Source organism: Nyctibius grandis, chromosome 6 (assembly GCF_013368605.1).
Source record: "Nyctibius grandis isolate bNycGra1 chromosome 6, bNycGra1.pri, whole genome shotgun sequence".
NCBI lineage: Eukaryota > Metazoa > Chordata > Aves > Nyctibiiformes > Nyctibiidae > Nyctibius > Nyctibius grandis.
In genome coordinates, this window is record NC_090663.1 from 47,590,540 (window position 1) to 47,612,029 (window position 21,490).

General features: G+C 36.0%; 1 protein-coding gene across 1 annotated transcript in view; it reads right to left on the minus strand.

Annotated features, from left to right (window-relative positions):
- Window positions 1-4,565: 4,565 nt before the first annotated feature.
- Window positions 4,566-21,490, minus strand: part of TMA16 (translation machinery associated 16 homolog) — a 32,126-nt gene continuing 15,201 nt past the window's right edge. Inside the window, exons 4-8 of the mRNA XM_068404156.1 lie at window positions 15,208-15,245; window positions 14,333-14,417; window positions 13,096-13,244; window positions 6,526-6,568; window positions 4,566-4,930 (exon numbers count right to left, since the gene is read on the minus strand). Of these exons, the coding sequence (XP_068260257.1) occupies window positions 4,789-4,930; window positions 6,526-6,568; window positions 13,096-13,244; window positions 14,333-14,417; window positions 15,208-15,245 (457 nt within the window). The 3' untranslated portion in view covers window positions 4,566-4,788. The remainder of the gene's footprint in view (window positions 4,931-6,525; window positions 6,569-13,095; window positions 13,245-14,332; window positions 14,418-15,207; window positions 15,246-21,490) is intronic.

A 21,490-nucleotide genomic window follows, 5' to 3' on the forward strand; every position in this document is an offset into this window, starting at 1 on the left:
TGCCACTTTACCTCTAGAGAGAGGTACCTTTTGAGCACTGGGGAAAAAGAAGAATGTTTCATTAAAAAAGTACCGGAAAGAATTTTTGGCCAGTTCGTGTCCTAGCAAAAGGCATTGTTACTTTATAAATTTTCCAAACAGCATGTTACTGTCTTGGTTGACCATGTGTGAACTTACAGGAATATGAGCTGATACTAGTAGAATGCTGCCACCTTCCTGTATTTCTTTAGAAAATGCTCCTGTTTTTTGAGTAGTGCTGGCATTTTGGTCTAATAACTTAGTTTAAAGTTTAAATAGTTTTATTTCTCATTTGTAACAGGTAACTAGTTTCATATTAAACTTTTCCTGTTAAGAAATCTGGGCAGTATTTGCAATAGAAGCAGCTAAAGCTTAGGGAACATGATTACAGGATCACTACAGTGAGTCTCCCACAGTCAGCTGATTTTGGGAGTTTCATTACAGGAATTCTACAGAGGATCTTGCTAGCTGTATTTAAGGGAACAGCTTAAACGGCAGTGCATAAATCACACCACCTCATTAGCAAAGTTTCTTAACTTCCTAAAACTTACTTCATTTTAGGAAGAGTCTGGACATCAATCATAAAGAATTTTTGCTCTTGAAATAGCCAGAAGATTGAAATATGATGTATACATCAGCCAATCTGACATACTTCTGAAGTGCAGGTGTTTCTTTGCCCTTTAGCAGAAAAATAAGTCTGGACGATTTGTTAAGTGGAGAACATTTTCTGCTGAGAAAAAACAATAATGTCCTTTTTTTTACTACTCTTTACAATCTGCCAGGTGTCTAGCAAAAAAGTTTTTTAAAAGATGGACTCCAACATACACATTTTTGGATCCCAGAATCTGTCCTCACATATGGCAGTGTCATTACAGAGATGAGTATACATGCTATTGCAATGAAAGACCAAAAAAAAAAAAAAAAAAAAAATCATACATATGATACCCTTTAAGTATATTCCTTGAACCACTTAGGAATGGCTCAGAAAATGGTTAATATAGGTTGCCTTTTTGACTTGTTGCATCCAACTGCACATACTGAAGTTCCATAGAGATTGACACATGCTTGGTAGAGGAAAAAAAGGAAAAATACAATAATGAGGCTAAGTGCTTCACTATATGCCCATTTCTCCACATCACAAATGCTGGAAGTCTCATCTGTTTAGCACCAACTTTGTGGAGCAGACTGGAAAACCACGGTGAACAGTTCCATTAATTCAGTTGCATTTGTTTCCAACACTAAAGAACTGTAAATTAATTAATCCAATGCATTCAACCAGCCTCAAGGATAGCTTTATTTAAAAAGAAAAAAAAAAATAAAAATCAACATTTGCTTAGTTTCCATGAAACCAAATCATACTACTATTGGAATTAAAGTCAGCTGGTTCCTTCCAGCTGAGACCATCAATAGGGTAGGTTCCAGAATCAGAACACTACTAACAACTCAGCTGCTACTGAAAGTTTGAATGTAATTCAGCCAGTTCCTCAGAGAGGTCTTGGCTCTCTAAGGCTGGCTGGAATAAAAGTATACCTTAGTAAGTACGCTGTGAAGTACAGTGTAACAAATTAGAAAATATGTTAAAAAAAAAAAGTTGTTCCATAAAAGAGGGCTTCCATGTTAAAATGTTAGTTTTTGGTTGAAATTTTTTATGTTTAATTTGAGCCCTGAGAGTCAAAGAAACTTGAATTTTAACAATTAAACTTTTGCAGTTAACAATTAAAAAACAGGGAAATTGTGAAGCAATATCTGACAAAGTTAAGAATGAAAGCAATCTTCCATAAAATTAATCTCGAACCAGGAAAAAAACGCTGTCAATTACAGAGAATTGTAATAGAGGATTTAACATTTAAGTCTGTAATCCTTAGTTACAAGTAAACAGAATTTCAAGGCATCCCCTACAGCAAGTTTGTACGAACATAGAACATCACATAAATATTTCCAATTCCCGCTGTTAACAGCAGCTGCTTTTTAGATTATAATTTTAAAGAAACAGAGTAACAATTCACAACTCCTGAGAGCATTCATCCTTTTTTCCCACCATAGGGAAGAAACTCATCAACATGCAAAACCCTAATAGCTGGCTTTAAAGTACAGTCATGACTGGGCTATGAAACTGGATAGTCAATTCCACTATCTTGTCTCAATAGCACACAAGGCAAAAGACTCTCTCTACCCTCCACTCCAGGCTTCCCAGCACAAAAACTCTGAGCACAGAAATAATAATAATAAGCTTTGGTTTTTTCTTTCCCATTGCCACATTAGTATTCTGCAACAAAACTCATCTGGTAAATTGGTCTTGCACATTATCAACTCAAGCCTAGATTACTTTTCAATTCAAATATGAATATTTGACAGCTACGTATTATTTCTTCTGATAAATCAATGTAAGAAGCTCACACACAGAAACTGTTCTTTTTTCATTACTTATCCAGCAGGTCACAACAGTTTAAAAGCCAGCTAAACAAGCAGTGAATAGATGGACTTCAAGGGAGAAAACCCACAAACTCAATGAAGCCCAAATTGTAAACATGTTCTTGAATTGTGAACAACAGATGTTAAAAAAGAAATCACTTCAAATATTTGACTATCACATCAACCACACAAGTAATAATTACTTTTTTACAATACCTTATTAGTGAATTGTTTCAAGGAATATAGAACATCTCATCCTCCGTAACTTTGTGCAGCAATCTTTTTTTTAAAGCATTCACCAGGATGTCAGCCTAATAAACTGTCATTACTGTGGCATGCTAGACCTTCTAGTTACTTTACTGCTCATTTTCCTTCAGTATTTTAGTCAATGTGATGGGAAAGTGACTTTTTCTGCAATGTTTCTACTTAAAACTTCAAAGCACATCAGACATTGTATACAAGCAAAAATTTAAGATGAATCTTCTGGAAGTCAAAATCTGTCAAACCATTGAACAAACACATACACGGCTTTAGTTCAGACCAATCACCCCGGCTCAGCTTACACCAGATTTTAACACCTCAAGTTTTACAAATCAAAACAAGCTGAATTCCACAATATAGCTCAATTTAACAAAGTTAAAAAAATGTCAAAGGCCTGCCCCGAACTTCAGCACGCTTATTTCTAAAACACAAGGGAGTGATGTGATGGCCTAGTGATACGGCTGGTGTCAGAGAGTAAGACCTCTAGCGAGGTTTAAGACTCACAGTCCATCTGAAGGTGCATTAGATCACTCACACATGCTTCAGGTCTGTTAAATTTATTCAGGTTTCTTCTTTCAATTAATTTAAGGAAGACAATGGTTAATTCTATATTACCTAAACAGATTGGTTTCCTAAAACATGATAGCACAAGCCTATTTTGTAGAGGTAAAAACTTAATATAGATGTTAACAGAATAACACTCATCAGTAACACTTGCTGCATAGCTAAGAAAATGCACACCTGCAATATCTGCAAAAGAAATCTGGGAAGCCAGTGTAACCATTTACCATGACAAAGCCTTGTTGTTTAACACACATAACTCTACTGGGGATCAAGTACTAGAAAGATCATCCACCAGGAATAATTATTTCTGCATAATTAACAGGCATCTGAACTGTGACTGCTACAATGTGTACAGACAGTACAATTGAACTGTGACTTCTGTGCCCAGACAATCTAATCTGCACTAACAGAGGTGTCCTACTTAATGTCTGCTGTGAAATTATACCCTGGCTTTGCCCTTGTCCTTTTTTCCTTTTTTTTTTTTTTTATTTTATGGTATTGAAAGTGAGAATCTGCTAAGAACCTTCCTGAAAGACACATTTAAAGGCATCTAAAGAGTTGCTTCATAAAGCAAGCCTGCTATTTGAAAGTCCTAAGCAACTTAATTTTAAAATACACAGCTTTCTCAACAGAGGGGTCAGCAAAAAAAAACATATGGACAAAAGACATATTTAAAAACAGATTGTAGGATCTTTAATTGGCTTCTGATCTGAATTCTTCAATACAGAGTGGTGAAGACAGTGTAGCGCTCTCAAATTCTCTTGACAAAACATAAATACACAATATTTTATTGAAGTCTTTCCAGCTCTCTATGTTCCTGACACAGATTCTCAGACAAGAGAAGGTACAAGAGAAGAGTTCTTCTTGATTAACTGATGCTCCATGTATCTCATCTTCTGCATATACATTTCCACCCAATAGGAGGGCATTTTTTACATCCAAGGTGAGTGTTCTGTGCCACAGAGCACAGGATTTTGTGAGATGAGGCCTCCACAAAACTGCATACACCTAGAGACGTGCCAGCCACCACCACAAGAGATAGATAAAAGTTGCCACTAGCTGGGCCCACTGTTTACCAGGGTACCTGCTATTTATATACCAAATGACATACATTCTTGCCATTGGCTGGAAAAGGTAAGGATTTCCCACTATAAAGTACTTCTAACAGGTGTCTGAATCCTGACTGCTCTATGACCAGGGAAGAGGTACTCAACTAGTCAGGATTTCAAGATACAAACTACAATTGCTTTGTTAGCTCAGGAGCTTGCATCCTAAAGAGAAGGTACAGTATTAGAAGTAAGGACACAATCAAGATTTTAAGTATTTATTTATATTCAAAATTTTTTATCCAATAATATACAGCTTTACCCAATAATACACTGTTTACTCTTTACCATAGGTACACAGTGAGCTCATAAAAACTGCAACTAGCAAAGCCTTATATAGTTAGAATTTATTCTTGTTTTCAGTGGTAATTAAAATAGATTTCTTACAATTCCCTTAAGCTGTTTGAGCTCTTAAATCAGCTGGTGCTCATTCGGCCACCTCTTCTGTTTTATTCAATTCTTCTTTAGCTTCCACATCTGCCACCTCAAGGTGACTGAAAGCAGCATCCCTAGCTGAGAGCTTTTTCATTTTGATGTTTGGCAGTTTCCTCAGATCACCATCCCACTCCCTTAAAGAAAAAAAAAATAAGGCAATGAAAAACAATTACCAAAAGAAACAGCACGAAGGAATGGCAGAGTTAATTCACCTTTCCTCAGAAGATGCTAACTCAAGGGAGGCTGCTTTTCTAAATTATACTATCAGTCACACTGCAGTATGAATAAGCACCGGTTTCACCTGATCTTGTACACTACAACAGGTGTAATTTCTCTGTGAAGAATTAAGTATTTTCAGATTTGACATTCTGAACAAAAAATATATATGATTCATACCTGCTTTTAGGTTTGACACATTAAACTCCCAGTCTTGTAAGCAATGGAAAAGCAGTTTGGAAGAACTGCTTCCTCTGGATGCTTAATTTGCAGAGCTAATATCACATGTACATAAAAGTCCTTCATTATGATTTATGGTTAACTGTTAACATCTTGTATGACTGACTTCAAGAGGACACAAAATGTTAGTAAACATTAATTCACATATTATTTCGAAAGGCTGCATGAAGGAGGAAGGGTTCATTTAAATATCACAAGTCAAATCCAGTACTCAACGAATAACATACTTGCTCGATTATTGTAAGTGCACTTCATGGATTATTTTTCTCAAGGGCAGAGACAGTATTTGCCAATTATAACATAGACACGTTTTTGCTCTACCAAGGTAATAAAACACCACCACTTCCATCAGACATCCCAGTACAAGAAGTCAGTTGTGTATTTATAAACACAGCAGAGGCCTGCCTCTTCTTTGAGATTTCTGGCTTTATTCCAATATCCTGTAAGTAAGATTTCTGGCTACATACCACCCCCAGGAGTTAGTGGTATATCATTCCTGGCAACAAAAGCATTCATAAGTCTTTTTTTCCTTTCAAGTATTTAATTTGATAGAGCTGTCAGCAAGAGTGTTCATTCAATCCATTACCAAGGCATATTGGCTTGCTGGCCCAGATGGGCTAGCAGCAAGTTTCACAGTTCGCGGATCTTTTAACTGGATGCCAAGTCATCAATTCGCTTAAGATTTTCAACTAGTATACACACACAAACACTACTGTATTACACCTAGAGTTGGATCTTAGAAAACATGACTAAGAACTTAGTGCTGTTTTAGTTACTTAATGATAAGTTCTGACTATAAATAACTTAGGTCACTATGTTTTAGAACTACAATTACCATCTGAAATCTCATTTCAGGTAAGAAAACAGTGTAATTCCATTTCTCTAAATGTATGTCTTGATCCTTAAACACCAACAGTAAATGCTAATCCTTTTTGTGTAAATCAGTGAACAGCTGAGGTGAGAATTTTAGGTAAAGAGAAAATATTCTCTAAGAATATTGGAAAAAAGATACTTAAGTTACAGAAATAGAATTCCAGCTGTTGAAGCTTTCTAACTCTTCTAATGTTTTAACGAATAACTGTCACCAGCGTTTAGCTTGTAACAGCTAAGAAATGCCGAAATAGCAACACCATACGTAGTCTGCTTTTTCAAATAACAAATTCTTTGACAGTTTTGCATAAATTCTTTTTTAAGAAAAAAGTCATACAACATGTCAAATTCAGAAACACTGCTTTGCATAAACAGATTAGTAGTGATAATAAAATGAACTTACCTGAAAAATTTAAGATGCTTTCTGTTCATAATGTCTGGGATTTCTAATGGGAATGAAATTAAATTCTATTAGACATGTTACATTATTCAAGTGAGACTCATTTCAAAGAAAGAAATGTGAGCTAAAGGATTGAACATATTATTTCAGAGATTAAAAGACCAAGAAAATGAGAATGAGGATTCATATTAGAAAGTTTCTAGAGCAATATATAAACAGGAAGACCTCTCACTGCTAAAGAAAAGGAAGTGAACTTACACCTATGAACCGTTCCAGAATTCAAATGTACCAGTTACTGAAAATTCAATCCCGACAAACAGTAAAAAGAGGGTGCGTCATTTTCTCTAAACTGACACATCCGAGAAATAGCAAAATTTTAAGCATTTAAAGTTTCCCTTTAAAAAAAGTCTAGTGATAAAACCAGAAAAAGAATTATTTTATTATTTGTTTTAAAAGCATAACTAATACCCTCAAACAAGGTCAAGGTCTGGTTATGCTAGTTTTTAACAGATATTCACTCACCCACATAATAAAAAGACAATTCTAGTTTGCAGAACTTATTATAAATATGCACAACAGATAAAAGGTAAAATAAGAAAGCTTAGTTTCACCATTGACCTAAATACACAATGCTTGCTATAAATTAATGAGTAGTAAGTGGTCCATAAGTATTTTGAAATGTTTTCAGAAAAAAATTTCAAAGCACTTAAATCACAACTGCAAGCAAGACAGATCAGCAGTAGTTATAGCTGTAGAGTATACTCACTACAAATCTTTTTTACTTTGGTAATAAAAAGTAAGGCAAATACGTTCTAGACACTTATGGGACTGACTTTTTTTTTTCTTTTTCCTCCTGGAGTAGACAAAACATTCCTACTAGGTGTGTAGTTCATAAACTCATACAGAGTTTTACCTAGTATGCCTAAGCTGCTTTGCCTTGATTCAGTGTCATTCTTTTCTTGGTCAGTCCCAAAGTATTGCAAGTGACCTGTGTTTAACATCTTCACTAATTTATAGAGATGTATGCCTTAGGAGCCTTGAAATGTTTGCACAGTATGAAATACTTCATTACTGTCTATGAACTGCATAGATCTCACAGCCAGCAGGCTTCTCAACAAGGAAGACGCTACCTCTGCAACATTCAATCCACTTTATTATTTTAGCTCTTAAAAATGTAACATTTCAGCAACTTCTTATGCTGTCCTTGAGAAAACCCTGAATACACAGTTCTTTGTTCATCTATCAATTTTCCTGAGTCTTACAGTAATAAATCAGATCCTGCTATCAATGCAGGATTATAGATGATTTTGCTACTACAGAATGTAGGATGATGATACCTGTCACCTATCTTTGTGGCCAGACAGTCTTTACTATTCAGAAAAATATTCCTTCCCTTCACATTGGGTTCTAGTTACCAACTGAAGAACAATAATATATGCAAAATGTTTTGGGACCAATTACTCTGATTTCTGCAACCTGCTTCTTGGTAAACAGATAAGGTAATACAGCTCACAGCTGAGCAAAGCAAGGCAAAGTTGTCTGCCGATTCCTTGGTTCTGACAAACATCAATGCCACATTAGGTCCACCTTTCCCAACTAAGCATTGAAACAAAGCCATGGTCCCTCTTGCTTTCTTTGCAGTCCCTTGAACTGCACTCCTGGCAGCACAGTGCCAAATGCTGAAATATCCCAGCCCCCGCAAGAGAAAGAAGTTCTTCCCTTCTCTCAGGTATTTTACAAGGAGCAACGCCTGCTCAGTTTGCTTCTAGGATAGAGCTTAGTGGTGTAAACAGTGAGTTTGGCAGAAGTGGCATCATGCTAATTTGGGCCAACTGCCCCAGAAACATGCTGAGATTTGTATCTGTTCCGTCTATCAAAGCACTGATCCAACATACAGTTCAGTGTTATTCTCACACAAACCAGAACTAAATGACAAGACTTTCAAATGAAGACCCTTCAATTGCTTTTTTTGGTTGAAAAAACACCTTGGAAAGCATTTAATGGCTTTTATTAACTTACACAGGACTTTTTCCAAAAAGAATATTCTAACAGTTTTATTTAGCCTGTCATCCAGGGCTCACCAATGTCACAAGAAAGCAGGCATTATGAGGGGGGAGATTCTGTGACAAACCAAGACTGGCACTTAATCAATCTTTACTGCTTTGGCAGTAGCAAAATCTTTAAGTTATGCTTACATGTGTGTTTGCAATATGTTATACAATACAAACCACAGAGTTGCCAGATTAGGAACAGAACTCGAAACTCTAGTCCCATGTGTAGAGAAATAAAATAAGTATATACTGCATAATAACTGATTTTTTAAATTATGTTGGAAAGCTGCAGTAGCCCTGTATGTTCAGATTAAAAACACTTGTCTTACTCAGAAGTATCTCCTTAGCATGCACCAGTGTCATGGTTTTTGCTGCTACTTGTGAACTTCTTAGTTTGCTTTAAAAACATTAAGTCACGGGAGAGTGTTTTCTGAAGTAAAGATGGAAAAAATGGAAGATGGAAAAATATGACACAGGGGTTAGTGGAAAAGAAATGAAGACTATTTTGGGGAGCAGATATTGTCTGGCATTTTTAAGATGAAGCAGTCAACAACCTATATGTTATAATGAAACAGCAGTGAAAAATTTAAGTACGCATTTTTGTCATGTTTCGGAGCCTTTCAGATAATGTTTTATTTTCCTATCTTTCTTCTGAAGAAGAAAAAGCAGCACGTTAGCTTTCAAACTTTGTCATGAAGATGTTAGTGCTTAACACCATTTAATGACAAGAAGAAAAAAACAAAGTGACTGAGCTTAATTTGTAACACAGAACTTGTGTAAAATACTGTGAAGTCAGCAGCACCCTTCCAGCTGTTCAGATGGAGAAGCATTAGATCAGATCACTTCTAAGTTCTTATGGTCATCAGAAGTAAAAAGCTTCTGTCAGCTGTAGGTCTAGCCCATCCTGCCTCTGTGCACAGGCTTGGAGTGGAGCGCTTCTAAAGCATAACTAGAGAAAAAGGGGATAGAGGAGTTAATCCCAGTGTCAGAGTGCCCTTCTAGAGCTGTGTCCCACAGCACTACTTTTTACCAAGTGCTCTGTGACAGCCTGTTGAGATGTTTTATTTCCTTCCAGAAGTATGCTGTTAATAAAAACACCATTGTTCTTCAGAGCAGTAACCATTTCTCTCTCCCAAAGCAAAGATTTGCACAAAAGATTTACCTAAATCTCGCAAGGACTGAAATGTCACTGCTCTGACAGTGCTCTGCACAGAATATAGGCTGCATATATATCACATCCATTAGAACTGTCATACAGAGAAACACCCAAGTCAGGTCAAAGGATGATATTGCAGCCTGAAGTTATAAAAAAGAAAAAGGATGTTAGAAACTGAGATGCCCTTTAGATAAAGAACCATTCAGTTACGCAATAATGATAGCTACAAAAAACAGCAGCTAACAAACCATACAGTAGTCACACTAGCAGGTACATAAATGATACAACTTTCATCTGAATTAAATCAATTTCCTTATATCCTGAAGTTTCAAGAATTAACTAATAAACTGTGCATTTTCCTTTAAAGGCTGTTTTTCCCCAAGATTTACACTGTGATTCTGTGAGAACATGCAAGGTAATTAAAAGCAAATTATCAAGCATGTATGATGTTCAGATGAAATAATTATGATTGCCTTTCAACTGAAGGCATGCTAACTCTGAGTTCCTGTAAATATCTAGGATTCACTTTCAATAGCTTTGCTATGAAAATGTAAGACCAGATTAGAAAAAACACACACAAATGACAACATCAGGAAGAAAATTGCATGTAAATTAACGAATAAGGAAGTGACACATAGCTGCTAATAAAATTCAACTCACAGACAAGACTGCATGTTCCCTATATAGGTACTACTTTAAAAAAAAAAAAAAAAAAGACTAAAATTTACTATGCTTTTGGATATCTATCTACCGCTTTTGTAAATGGCCAGTAAAGAATAATTCATTTTTCATTCACATATAACTGAGATATATATATGTACACACACATAAACATGGCATCAAATCTTAGGAGCCTTTCCTAAATGTGAACAATTCATATCATGTAGTCTCTTCACAACAAATGCACATGCACACAAGAAATAACTGAGTTCAAGAACAGGGGGGGAAATAGTTATAAAAGCTCCCCTCACTACAGCTTGCAGGGATAATAATGAGCTAGAGCATAAAAGCACAGTTTCCAGCTGATTTCCATTTATCCCAGATCTCTAATTACAGTATTTAGCAGCAACTATTTTCTGTGAATGAACGCTGTCCTAGACAGAGAGCAAAACCTGCAGCAGTTGTGATAACAAATAATGAATGATTTGCGAGTGTATTTAATATGTGAAGTTGCACCATGCTCTCTGAATGCTTTACTTACTAATGCCATAATAACCTCAAATTTTGCTTACAATATTTCTGGATTCTTCTTTATTTGTATGTTGTGCTTGTCAATTTGACATCTTTCTAATCTACTCCTATTGCTTTTCTCTGTCAGCTTTCCACAAAGCAGTAAAGAAAAAGGAAAAAGTTAAATTTAAAAACAAAACCAAAAAGTAGATATTCTACAACTGAGCTATTTGATGCATTCATAGTATCTATCTTCCTATGATTTCTTGCCCCCTTTCTAAGAAATCAAAGATTACGCATGAAGCCACACAGCTATTCCTGAATTTCTCTGCTGTTGCAGGATGTGAAAGTACTAAGTAACACTGGCAAAATTTTTAGAGCTGTTCATTTTCTTTATTGGTAAAATATAAATGGGGGAAAAGGGAATACATCACACAACCCAAACCTTGCTGTGCATGCTAACAACAGAACAATGTAGATTTTTCACGTCTTCCACGATGTACTTTGTTAGGAGGACTGACTGCATTTGAATAACACTTTAGTATTAAAGCCAAGTTCATCATTCAACTCCAATGTGATTATTTGTTAAAGAAAAATACATAAATTTCACTACTATTTTGTACTTAACTCTCCTCAAAACAACTCTTTGCTTTTTGCACTTTCATTATCCCTTTGTCTTTCTCCCTTACTTCACCAGATTACTGCCGCTTCCCTTCAGCCTCGTTCCAGCTATCAAATTTTCAGTCTTTTATTTCTCTTTCTCGCATGTAGCTTGCATGTGTGTGCTACCTCCAAAACCAGAAAATACTTTCAAGTGTTTCTTCTTAAAGAAGACTATTTGCACCTTACAAGGAAATTTTCAGCTCTAATGCTTATGTTGTGGTTTTCACACATGACTGCTCCTCAGAAGATTTCCTTAGATAATCTGCTGGCATAGACGGCTACTCTAAAAGAAGATAAATGGTAATAAAAAAAGTCAATGAGAATATCTGGCATTATGATTTCATTCAAACTTGTGATAATGGCCAAGGTAAATGTTTAAAAACGAAAAGTGCTTTCAACTAGGCTCTTATCTAAAAGATTTTTAGTTTTACATCTTTAGAGGTTTTGTGGGTTTTTGATCGTTAAGAGGTTAAGTGTTAGGGCCTTCAGACACACACAGAGCACATTCACTCCCTCCACCACCATTTCCAGTAAGTCAAAGGAGCATAGCTCCTCTGCCTGAGAAGAGGAAAAATGTATTTTTCTGTTTGTAGGTTATCACTTATGCCTCTAGAACAGTGCCTGTACAGTAGATGTGTCACAAAAGCCCAGGATTTCTTCCTGGATTACCTAAATTTTAATAGGAAAACTCCAGAAATATTAAAATTTTGGAAATACATCAGTACTACAATTTCTGCTGCAATCATTGTCCCACACGAAATACATCTCAACCTTAGTGGAACGAAGAGTCTCTTCCTGAATATGTTTAAGGCCCATAAGTTCAGAGGCTTTGGTTCTCTTCAAGTTCATGTACCCTAAAGCCCACTCTCTCATGATATGAAACTTGCTCAAGTTCCTCATGCCACTGGGTGCACTGCAGTGGAAAGGGGCAAGTCAGGCCACAGGTTTATCCCTAACAGTAAGTTTGTATATTATTAAAAGAATGTTAGAGGAAGCTGTGTATAAAGACTTCATTGGCACGAGTCCAGATAATGAAGCCTACCTCAAAAAAAGTAATTAATTTGTAGAAAAAGTGATGTTGGTTATTCCCCACATGAGCAAATAAAGTCTTCATGCTAATGCATATTAAAACATGAACACCCACTGAAGTGCATTAAGATAAAAAATACTTTGTATATAATGAAGGTCCAAGCAAGCTACTGAACAGAATTCGTATGAGACAGGTGCATTAAATCTCACTTCAGTTTCGAAAATATATTATATATGCCCGCACTAAAGAGGCAGTACTAGCACAGATGCACAGAGGCAAAGCAGTAAAGCAGAAATATCTGAGTCAGCTCTCCACCATCTTTTTCTTCCTTTTCTTCACCCTGCCCCTCCTCCCAATCTCCTCTGCAAGGCATAAATACCTAGCAGTTAGCTAATTCCTTTAAAGGGAAAAATAAAGATAATACCTAGAGATTTCACTTAGATTCTAGCCTTGTGAGGAGAAGAAGGTGTGACTACAGGATTATTTCTAATGCTTTTACATACCTATTCCATAGCCTTCATAGAGCTGCCTTTCACGTTCTATGGTCTGCTTGATGACAGTTTCCCGTGAACCATGCTGTCTTCCTTGTCTACCTTTAATACTGTTTTGTAATTCAATCTGTTCCAATTCAGCATTGAATCGACACATATAACTAAAAGAAATAAGATGCATTTATGCTAGATGCAATCATGCAAAACTTTTGCAAAAAATAGAATTACTTTGATAATCTAAGAAGTTATTTTACTAATTGTATTTAATTTCTATACCAGTCAGAGTTGTTTCTTAGATTTGAACTATTACTTTAATCTTCAAAGTGGAATCTCCATTTAGAACTTCATTTGAATCATCTGCAGCTTCCGGAAGGACTGGTGCGTTTTTTTAATTTGCTTTTTTTAAAAGTATGTCTGCATAAAACAGACCTCCCACATTATTATAATTCACCTGCTCTGGAAGACCAGTATTAAATATTAGCATTCCTAACTTTTAATTGCAGAATTTCACCTCAATAGTAATTTTTAAAGTAAAGTTCTTCTTTGCCATGTGTTCTACATCATCTCGCAAACATCCAACCCAAATCCAGAAAGTACGATTTTATTGCCTTTGCAGTATCACTAGTGTTGATTAGCAGTTTACAGGTTTCATGGACCGTGTAGAAAATATATCAGAGCTTCTGAAAGGAAATTGATATAGTACACCTGTGTAAGAAAACATATATACCATGTAATTTAGCTAGCAGGTGAAAAATGCTGACAAGCCACAGGTACATGACCAGCAGCACAGAAATAACTGAGTTCCTTCTTAGCAGATTAAATTTTGGTATTTCCTGACCTAAAAATTGACCCACCTGAGTACTGTTTAATCTCCTTAGCAAAGAAAATTAAAGAATAAAGGAGTAAGTAGAATGAAAACTGCGCATTTAAGTGTCTCTGAATAATCCAACTAGCAAATTCATGCAATTACTACTGTCCAAATCATTTAGAGTCCTCCACACACGATAAAAGCAGCGATTAAATAATAAAAAAAAACCAAACAATACATGACTTACTTCAGTAATGCTAGTGTGAATATATACATCTTTCAATATATAATCAAACTCAGTTGCAACAAAATCAACTACTTGATATTATTAATAGTAATATATAAAAAGTCCTCCTCTGAGTCATCATCACTTTACAGCTCTTATTTAAGAACATCATTTTAAATGACAAATTAAGATTTTTAAATCTGTTTTTAACTTACTTTTCAATTAGCTCGCCAGCTTCCTTCTTTGTGTACTCAATTTTAATGGGGTCAAGATGACTTTGAAACCATTCCAATTTTTCTCCTACAAGAATAAACTTAATATTAATGATTACAGCATCACTGTAGAACCAATACAGATTTTGAAATAACCCCCCATTTTTCAAGATTTTGAATGGCATCATAGATTGACTGATAATGTGTGTACCAGGTATGAAGGTAGCTGATTCTCACATCATTTCAGATGTACTTCCTATCTTCCTTATGGAAGAAAAGATGTTATGCTTTGCTTTACTGGAAATTACTGTTCAAAATATCACTGGATCAATTGCTGAAGATGGAAACTTAAGAAGGCCCCAAGGGGGAAAAAAAACCCAACACAATGGCTGAGCAAGAGTTCTAATCACCACAATTTTTAAACAGATTAAATCTAAAAGGTTCAGCATCAATCCTATGAAAGAGAAAAATATTCCAGGTTGCGTCTCAAAGTTTTGAGTTTACTTGCTAGCACAATGTGTCTGTTAACCTACATATATCATCCTCTTTTACAAGCAATTAAAAAAAGCATGGAGACAAGTACAACAAATACACATACAGATGTACAAAACAGACATTTGGTCTGTATTTCCCTGTTGTCACATACACTGACTAAAGATTAGGCTATATTCAGCCCCAAGTTCAACCCTGTACTTGGGTTGTACAACCTTGTACAATCACTACTTGAGTGAACATGTCAGGTATTTTAGCATTTCAACAAAGACTATTTTAAGATTATAGAGAAAGAAATTCTAATTGGAGTATCTATAAACTTGGTAAAACTTAAAATCTATGCTACAACGTTGAGTACTGTATTCAGCATAGCAGTTTCTGCTCACCAACGATACTCAAACGCAAAGCTTTCTCAGTCTTCAACCTAGCAGAGAAAAAACAGATGTGTTAGCCAGGAATGAATATCATACAAATGAAGATAATTATTTTCTTTCTCCAAAAAAACTCTTTTTTTTGAGTCACATGAAAGTCAAGGTAAAATTTCAAATAGAAATATTTGCCAAATTCAGACCAATGTAAAACTTATTCTGCTTCATCTGAAAATTCTACTTTTTGGTAAATCTACTATCTGAAATTTGCATGGTTTACCTATTAAGTTAAACAGTTTCTTGGAAGAAATTAAATGGAAAAAACAGGATGAAAATAGGACACATCACTTTTCTTAGAGCACAGCAAAAGGAATTTCACAAAAGCCCCACACTGTAATAATTTCATTAAGTATTTTGAATATTCTGCTGGTATGTTTAATGAGTTTGGAGATCAAGAACAAAAGCTTTCGCCACACTAGATCCTTGCAAATCAAGCATGCAATGTGAAAAATACCATTCTAGTATCTAATAAACTTGTAATAATTAAAGTTTGTGCTTAGTGAATAGTAAAAGTTAATGCATTAACAACAAAATGTGCTCCTTCATTAAATTCCTTCTACTCTATAGAACTTAATGAGCATTTTAGAGTTAACTGAAGTAATAACTGAAGTAACTCAGAGCACAGAAGTCTGTCACCTGTCACAAAAATTCGGATCAAAAGAGAAAGTCCTACTTCCCAGAGACAAACATGCTTGTGTCACTTGGCCACAAACCTACATTATTAAAACAAAGATTATCTTTTTCAAGAAGTATTTCATCTTCCAAAGACTGTCCAAAAGCCCCATAAAAGCAAACACACAGCGCTGCTAAAAATTCCACTAATACATTCAAGAAAAGCATTTTTACTTCTAGAGACACCCCAGCATCTGGAATAAGCATTTTTAATACAAAAGTCTATAGAGGTTAAGCATGGGGTGTCAGTTTTATCATACCTGTGAAAAAAAAAACCACAAGCTGGTTGATTAATTAAAAGATTTTACTGTTTAAACAAAAATTACTCCCATTCCTGTGGGTTAAAGGACAGACCTGGATGAGGCTATGTAAAAAAAGAAACAAAAAAGGAATTAGATTAGAAGTCGGCTTTAAAACTCGTCTGGAGAAGATGCCTTTAATAAAAATTGTGGTAGGTAGCCTACACAGGGCTTACAGCAGGGAGTGTTGAAGGGTAATAGCGATCAAGAAAAGGACACATATTCCACACAGTGCAACTCTACACCATCAGTCCCTGCTGTGAACCCTGCATGGAAACAAAGCCAGCTGAGCACGCCTGCAAAGCGTTGCCATGGAGAAAACTACGATGCTATCTAGAAAAGCTGCCTGATTAGAATCATAAATCATGTCATGTATCTATGCTTTAAACCACTCTACAAATTACCATTTGCACCTGCAAGGGTCACTAGATCATTTATTTATCAAGGTAATTAAGTATATAACCAGGATTCTCTTCTGGAAGAAAAACCTTCAGTCGCTAGGTGTACATAACTTATTTCAGTACGAGACATAACGAATTATAGGATCACATGTTGCCTTATTGTAGTTTTCATAAAAATCTCACCTCAATGACTGCTACACGACAACAGCATTAGCAGGGAGGCTAATTAAATAGGGTAAGTCAAAGAAAGTTCTTCTCATCTCCTTCCACACAATGAGTAACATCTTTTGATCAACAGAAAGAGAGGATGTATCCCTGTCCTCAATCTTGTGGCAGTCTGTTGCTTCTTAATGATTTTCTCCTACACCTGCCTCCCCAAAATCATCTGCTTAGGTACTGATAATTGATAAGGATGATTAGTGGTTTTCTTGATGTTTACTAAGTACTTAAAAGGTTAAAGTCTTCATGCTCCACCAGCATCTCTTTATCTCAGATACTGTATTCAACTGTTCTACTCTAAATACTAATAATGAATAAGTATTTGCCAAATCAGTTTACCAGTTCAGTGCTTTTTCCTATAATATCCACACATACAAATGCCACCTATGGCTCTGAGAACTAAGATAGGTGCTTTCATTAAGAAAAAAGAAGTCATGGCTGACAGGATGTATTTCCTTCTTTCTCGTTGCTGAATACCTTCCATATTTCTCCCCATACCTGTCTGTTGGTTAGCTTACACACCAATTAGTGGCTTGGTTAAGCATTTTAGAATACTTCCATATGAAAATCCCTCTATAAGAGTTAAAAATTCTGATTTTTTTGCAGTTCATTCTTTTATTTCTGTAAGCAAAACAAATAATTTTAAAAGCTAACATTTTTTCAGTTCCACATAAAGAATCTGCAAGAGTACATCTCAAAGCATCACTGCTGCAAACAGCGTAACTAGAATCACAGCAGCTCAAGGGAGATTAAGAGGTTAGACAACAGAAAACCTAAGGAGAAACAAAGGGCTGCACAAGGAGACATTTTAAGGCTACTGCTTACTCCTAAGGGGTTGCTTCATGCCAAATCAAGAAATACTGTAAAAACTCCTTAGCACTCGTATCTCAGAGCATGACAATATGACACTAGCATATTTGTAATGAAAATGCACAGACTGCTAAAAAATTTACAATATATGCACAACAGAAAGGGTATATTTTGACTCAGGAGGGAAGAAGACAGAAAAAAAAATCCAGTGCTAGATCAGCTTTAGCTACCAAAACCAGAGAAAGATTTCAGCAGTTGCAAACAAAACACGACTGATGTCGGTACATCACTACTAAGAGAAGTTCCAGGAATATCCCATTACGGTCTGGTTTCCTAAAGTGTAGAAAAAGCAGCGTTCTACTGGCGTCAGTGAACCAGCTATTGCTGTATCATAAAAACATCTTTGTAATTATTTAACAGAGCAAACAAGTTGCCTATAGGAATAAGGATTCATGTGTAGATTAATAGAGAATAAATTGGTAGTTATATACTGGAATTTGTTGCTGCTCATTAGACCTTGAGGAGAACTGAGAAGAGGGATGCAGACAAGAAAAAGGTGTGATTCAAGTGAACAAGGCAACTTACGATTGCAGTCAATTTTCCAAAACCGACTCATCTGTCTCCTCTTATTATGGTCAAGATTGGTCTTCTGTAGTGCAGACAGTTTCTGGACAACAAGCTTATTATTACTGTCATATTTCATTACGAATGCTTGCATTGAAGAGTATCTGGACAACGGAGGCTGTAAAAGACTTCTGCAACTTAGAGCAGAATTTCCCCTTCCTTTTTCCCAGTGCTGCATTAAGTATTGAAATTCCTCATGGGTAACGTCTTCCCTTTTTTACGTATCTTGCTTGGGCAAAAGGTATTCGAATATGCATTTCATAACTAAATGCGATTTCCTTTCCTGTTTAACATAAACAGGAATGTTCACAGTAGTTGTTTCTCTTCCCCCATCATATAGAAAAGTAAAAAATTAAACAGATGCCTAAACTGTCTCTAGTCCTGAATCCTGTCTCCAGCCAAGTACCAAAGAAAAAAAAAAACACAAAAACAAACACAAAAGCTAAGGCAAACACTTACTGATACTTCCACAAGACATTCTCACCTTTCAGTAACATGCCATCCAAGGGCTTCCTATACCCAAAGTAATACCTTTATTGAATAGTAATCAACAAGTAAAATGTACCTATGTTCAGAAAGTATTATTGCACAAATTTAGCCAACCACAATTAAAGCATCTTCTGGCAAGTAAATTCACATCTTAAAGTAATACAGATGAACCATATGAATTTTGTAGATTCACTGACTGTCTCTGATCCTTATTTTATAAGGCAGATCAAAGAATCGGCTTTTCCATGCTGCAGAAATGCATTAGCCTGTACAGAGATATGATCCTCTTCATTCAGGGCTGATGAGATCATACTGGGAATGCTGCCTCCAGTTTTGGGCCCTCTAAGAAGGCTTATTTTTATATGATAAGAAGCACGGTCAAAAAAGTACCAGATTTGTAGATGGGATTAGGAAATAAAATACTGTAGAGATTACAAGGGAGCTTCTCCTATTCACCACCAAAGGATGTACTAATCATCCAAGCAGAGAACAGGGCTGTCATTAAATAGGAGTAATTTGGAAAATTGTTTCCGCAAAAATTTCAAATTCAGTAAGTCATTTTCCAGTGAAAAACTCTTCAGAAAACTTACTGTAGCTAAGTCTCAATTTTGGAAGTGACAATGCCAGAGCATTTATATAATATTACGAGCTGCCACGAAAAGAAGACATTTAATAGACCTGCAAAAGCAATGAGGAAGAAAAAATTGGTGTGGGCTACTCCTTTTTCATGACTGCAGGAGTGGAAAGCTTTCCTCAGTCTACAGCATCAGAAATTTATCTTGTCTTTTTCAGAGCTCTGCAAACTGAACCCAAACTCCATCATTAAAATATATTAAAGAAACTGAAAGCTAAGTAATTATACTAAGACGACTGGCTAGTGGCTAAACTGACTGTTTTTAAGCATATGTGTTACCAATACTCAAAAATCAAATAAAATTCAATCGTAAAATGATAAGTTTAATAAGATAGGTATACTGGGAAAAGGAGTACTGTGTTTGCTATAGAGTCTGTAGAGTTAGCCATAGGTTGTTAAATTTTAACAGGTTACCGTGGAAGCCCCATTAGGTGAGTTACTGGACCTTTTGTGCTGTTAAGAGAACGTCATGGACACTAGTTGAATACAATAGGGTTACCTGGACTTCTTGCTTTGGAAACAGCTAGAACTGGTCTTGAGGTTTGACCAAGAGCCAAGGTGCTAATATGCCTGCGCAAGAAGGAGAGGTGAAAAGTGCACAGCAAGGAAGACATACGGCCTTCATCACGGAGACCCCGGCCCATGACCACCAGAAGAAAATACGCATGCGCAACTAGGAGGAGTTAAAGGCGGAGACTATGGAAATGATTTCTTGGAACTCATTATAATAAAGACCACCTTTTCGGAGAAAAGTTATGCATATGTATAGGAATTCTTAGAATTATAATGAATATGTAACATTTTACTACATAAATACAGAATGATTTCTCAAGGGAGGTGCGCATGGCTTTGGAGGGGCTACCCCCCCGCCCAGCGCTGCAATAAAGGTGTGCCTGCTTCTTAATGCTACATTGGTGTTAAGAGGTTTTATTCCCGATTTCGGTGACATATGCTTAAGCCTCAATATTAAAAAAAACCAAAAACTTAAGCTTTAACAAGCTGATCATTAAGATAATAGAGATACAAAAGAAACTGGAACCCTTAACAAGACTTTTAAAGACACTAGGGAAGAAAAGAAATCAACATTATTCATGTCTTTTGAGCTAAATTGATCTTCAAGCCAAGACAGTACAGAAAATAAAAGCATTCTCCAATTGTCTATATTCTAACGCAAATTATTTTTAGAACACCACAACAAAACAGATATAGAAAGTGCCGATCTGTGAACAAGGCTGGTTAATTGTTTAGGACCCAGAACTGCAAGATGTAGAAATCTTATTTATAGATAGATCATTTTGCTATCACAATACGCTTGGGATGGTCCAGACTGACACACTACTTTTGGCTGAACAGTTTCCCTATGCAAAATGAAGGGTTACATGTTTTACCATCAGCCTAGAGGCCTCACACCTGAAATAGTGAGAGTGCTTGAAAAAGAAAAGGCAGAAATCAAGAAACAGACCCTAAAGAAAAGGATAGCAATCTATATCCTCTAATCTTTAAGCTGAGTTTCTCTCTACGGAGCATCTCTGCTCTGTGAGGCCTAAAAAGGATAACTATCAGCATCCTAAAGACAGCCTGAGGGAAAGGATAGCTATCTACATCCTCTAATCTCCAAGTGAGTTTCTCTCTCTTAAGCACTTCTGCTCTGTGAAGGTATCAGGCTTCACTGATCCCCACAAGAACTCAGGATAAACCATCTGCTCTTTCACTGCGTTGCTTGAAGCTCACCTTTTATTAGCTTGCTCAGCTGCCAGTATTTAATGTTTTTTCAAAAAATGGTGCTTTTTCCTCAGGTAACCCGTGACACGTGCCAAAAGGTGGTCCACTTGTTTCACTTGGAAGGATTCTGCTGCCATGACTAGCTCCTTTTGCTGCATTTCAGAGGAAGGAACAGGAAGGCTAACTATACTGTTATAAAGACCACTGTCTCTTAAACACCTAAACTCACTTATAAATAAGTTTGTTTCTTTTATGTAAAATTCCTTTTTAAAAAGCAAATAAGTTCATAAAGAAAGGCTGAAGTAACATGGTAGACTAGCATGTGTTAGCAAAAGCATCTGAACTAAACTTAAATCCTCCAAAAAAAGCCT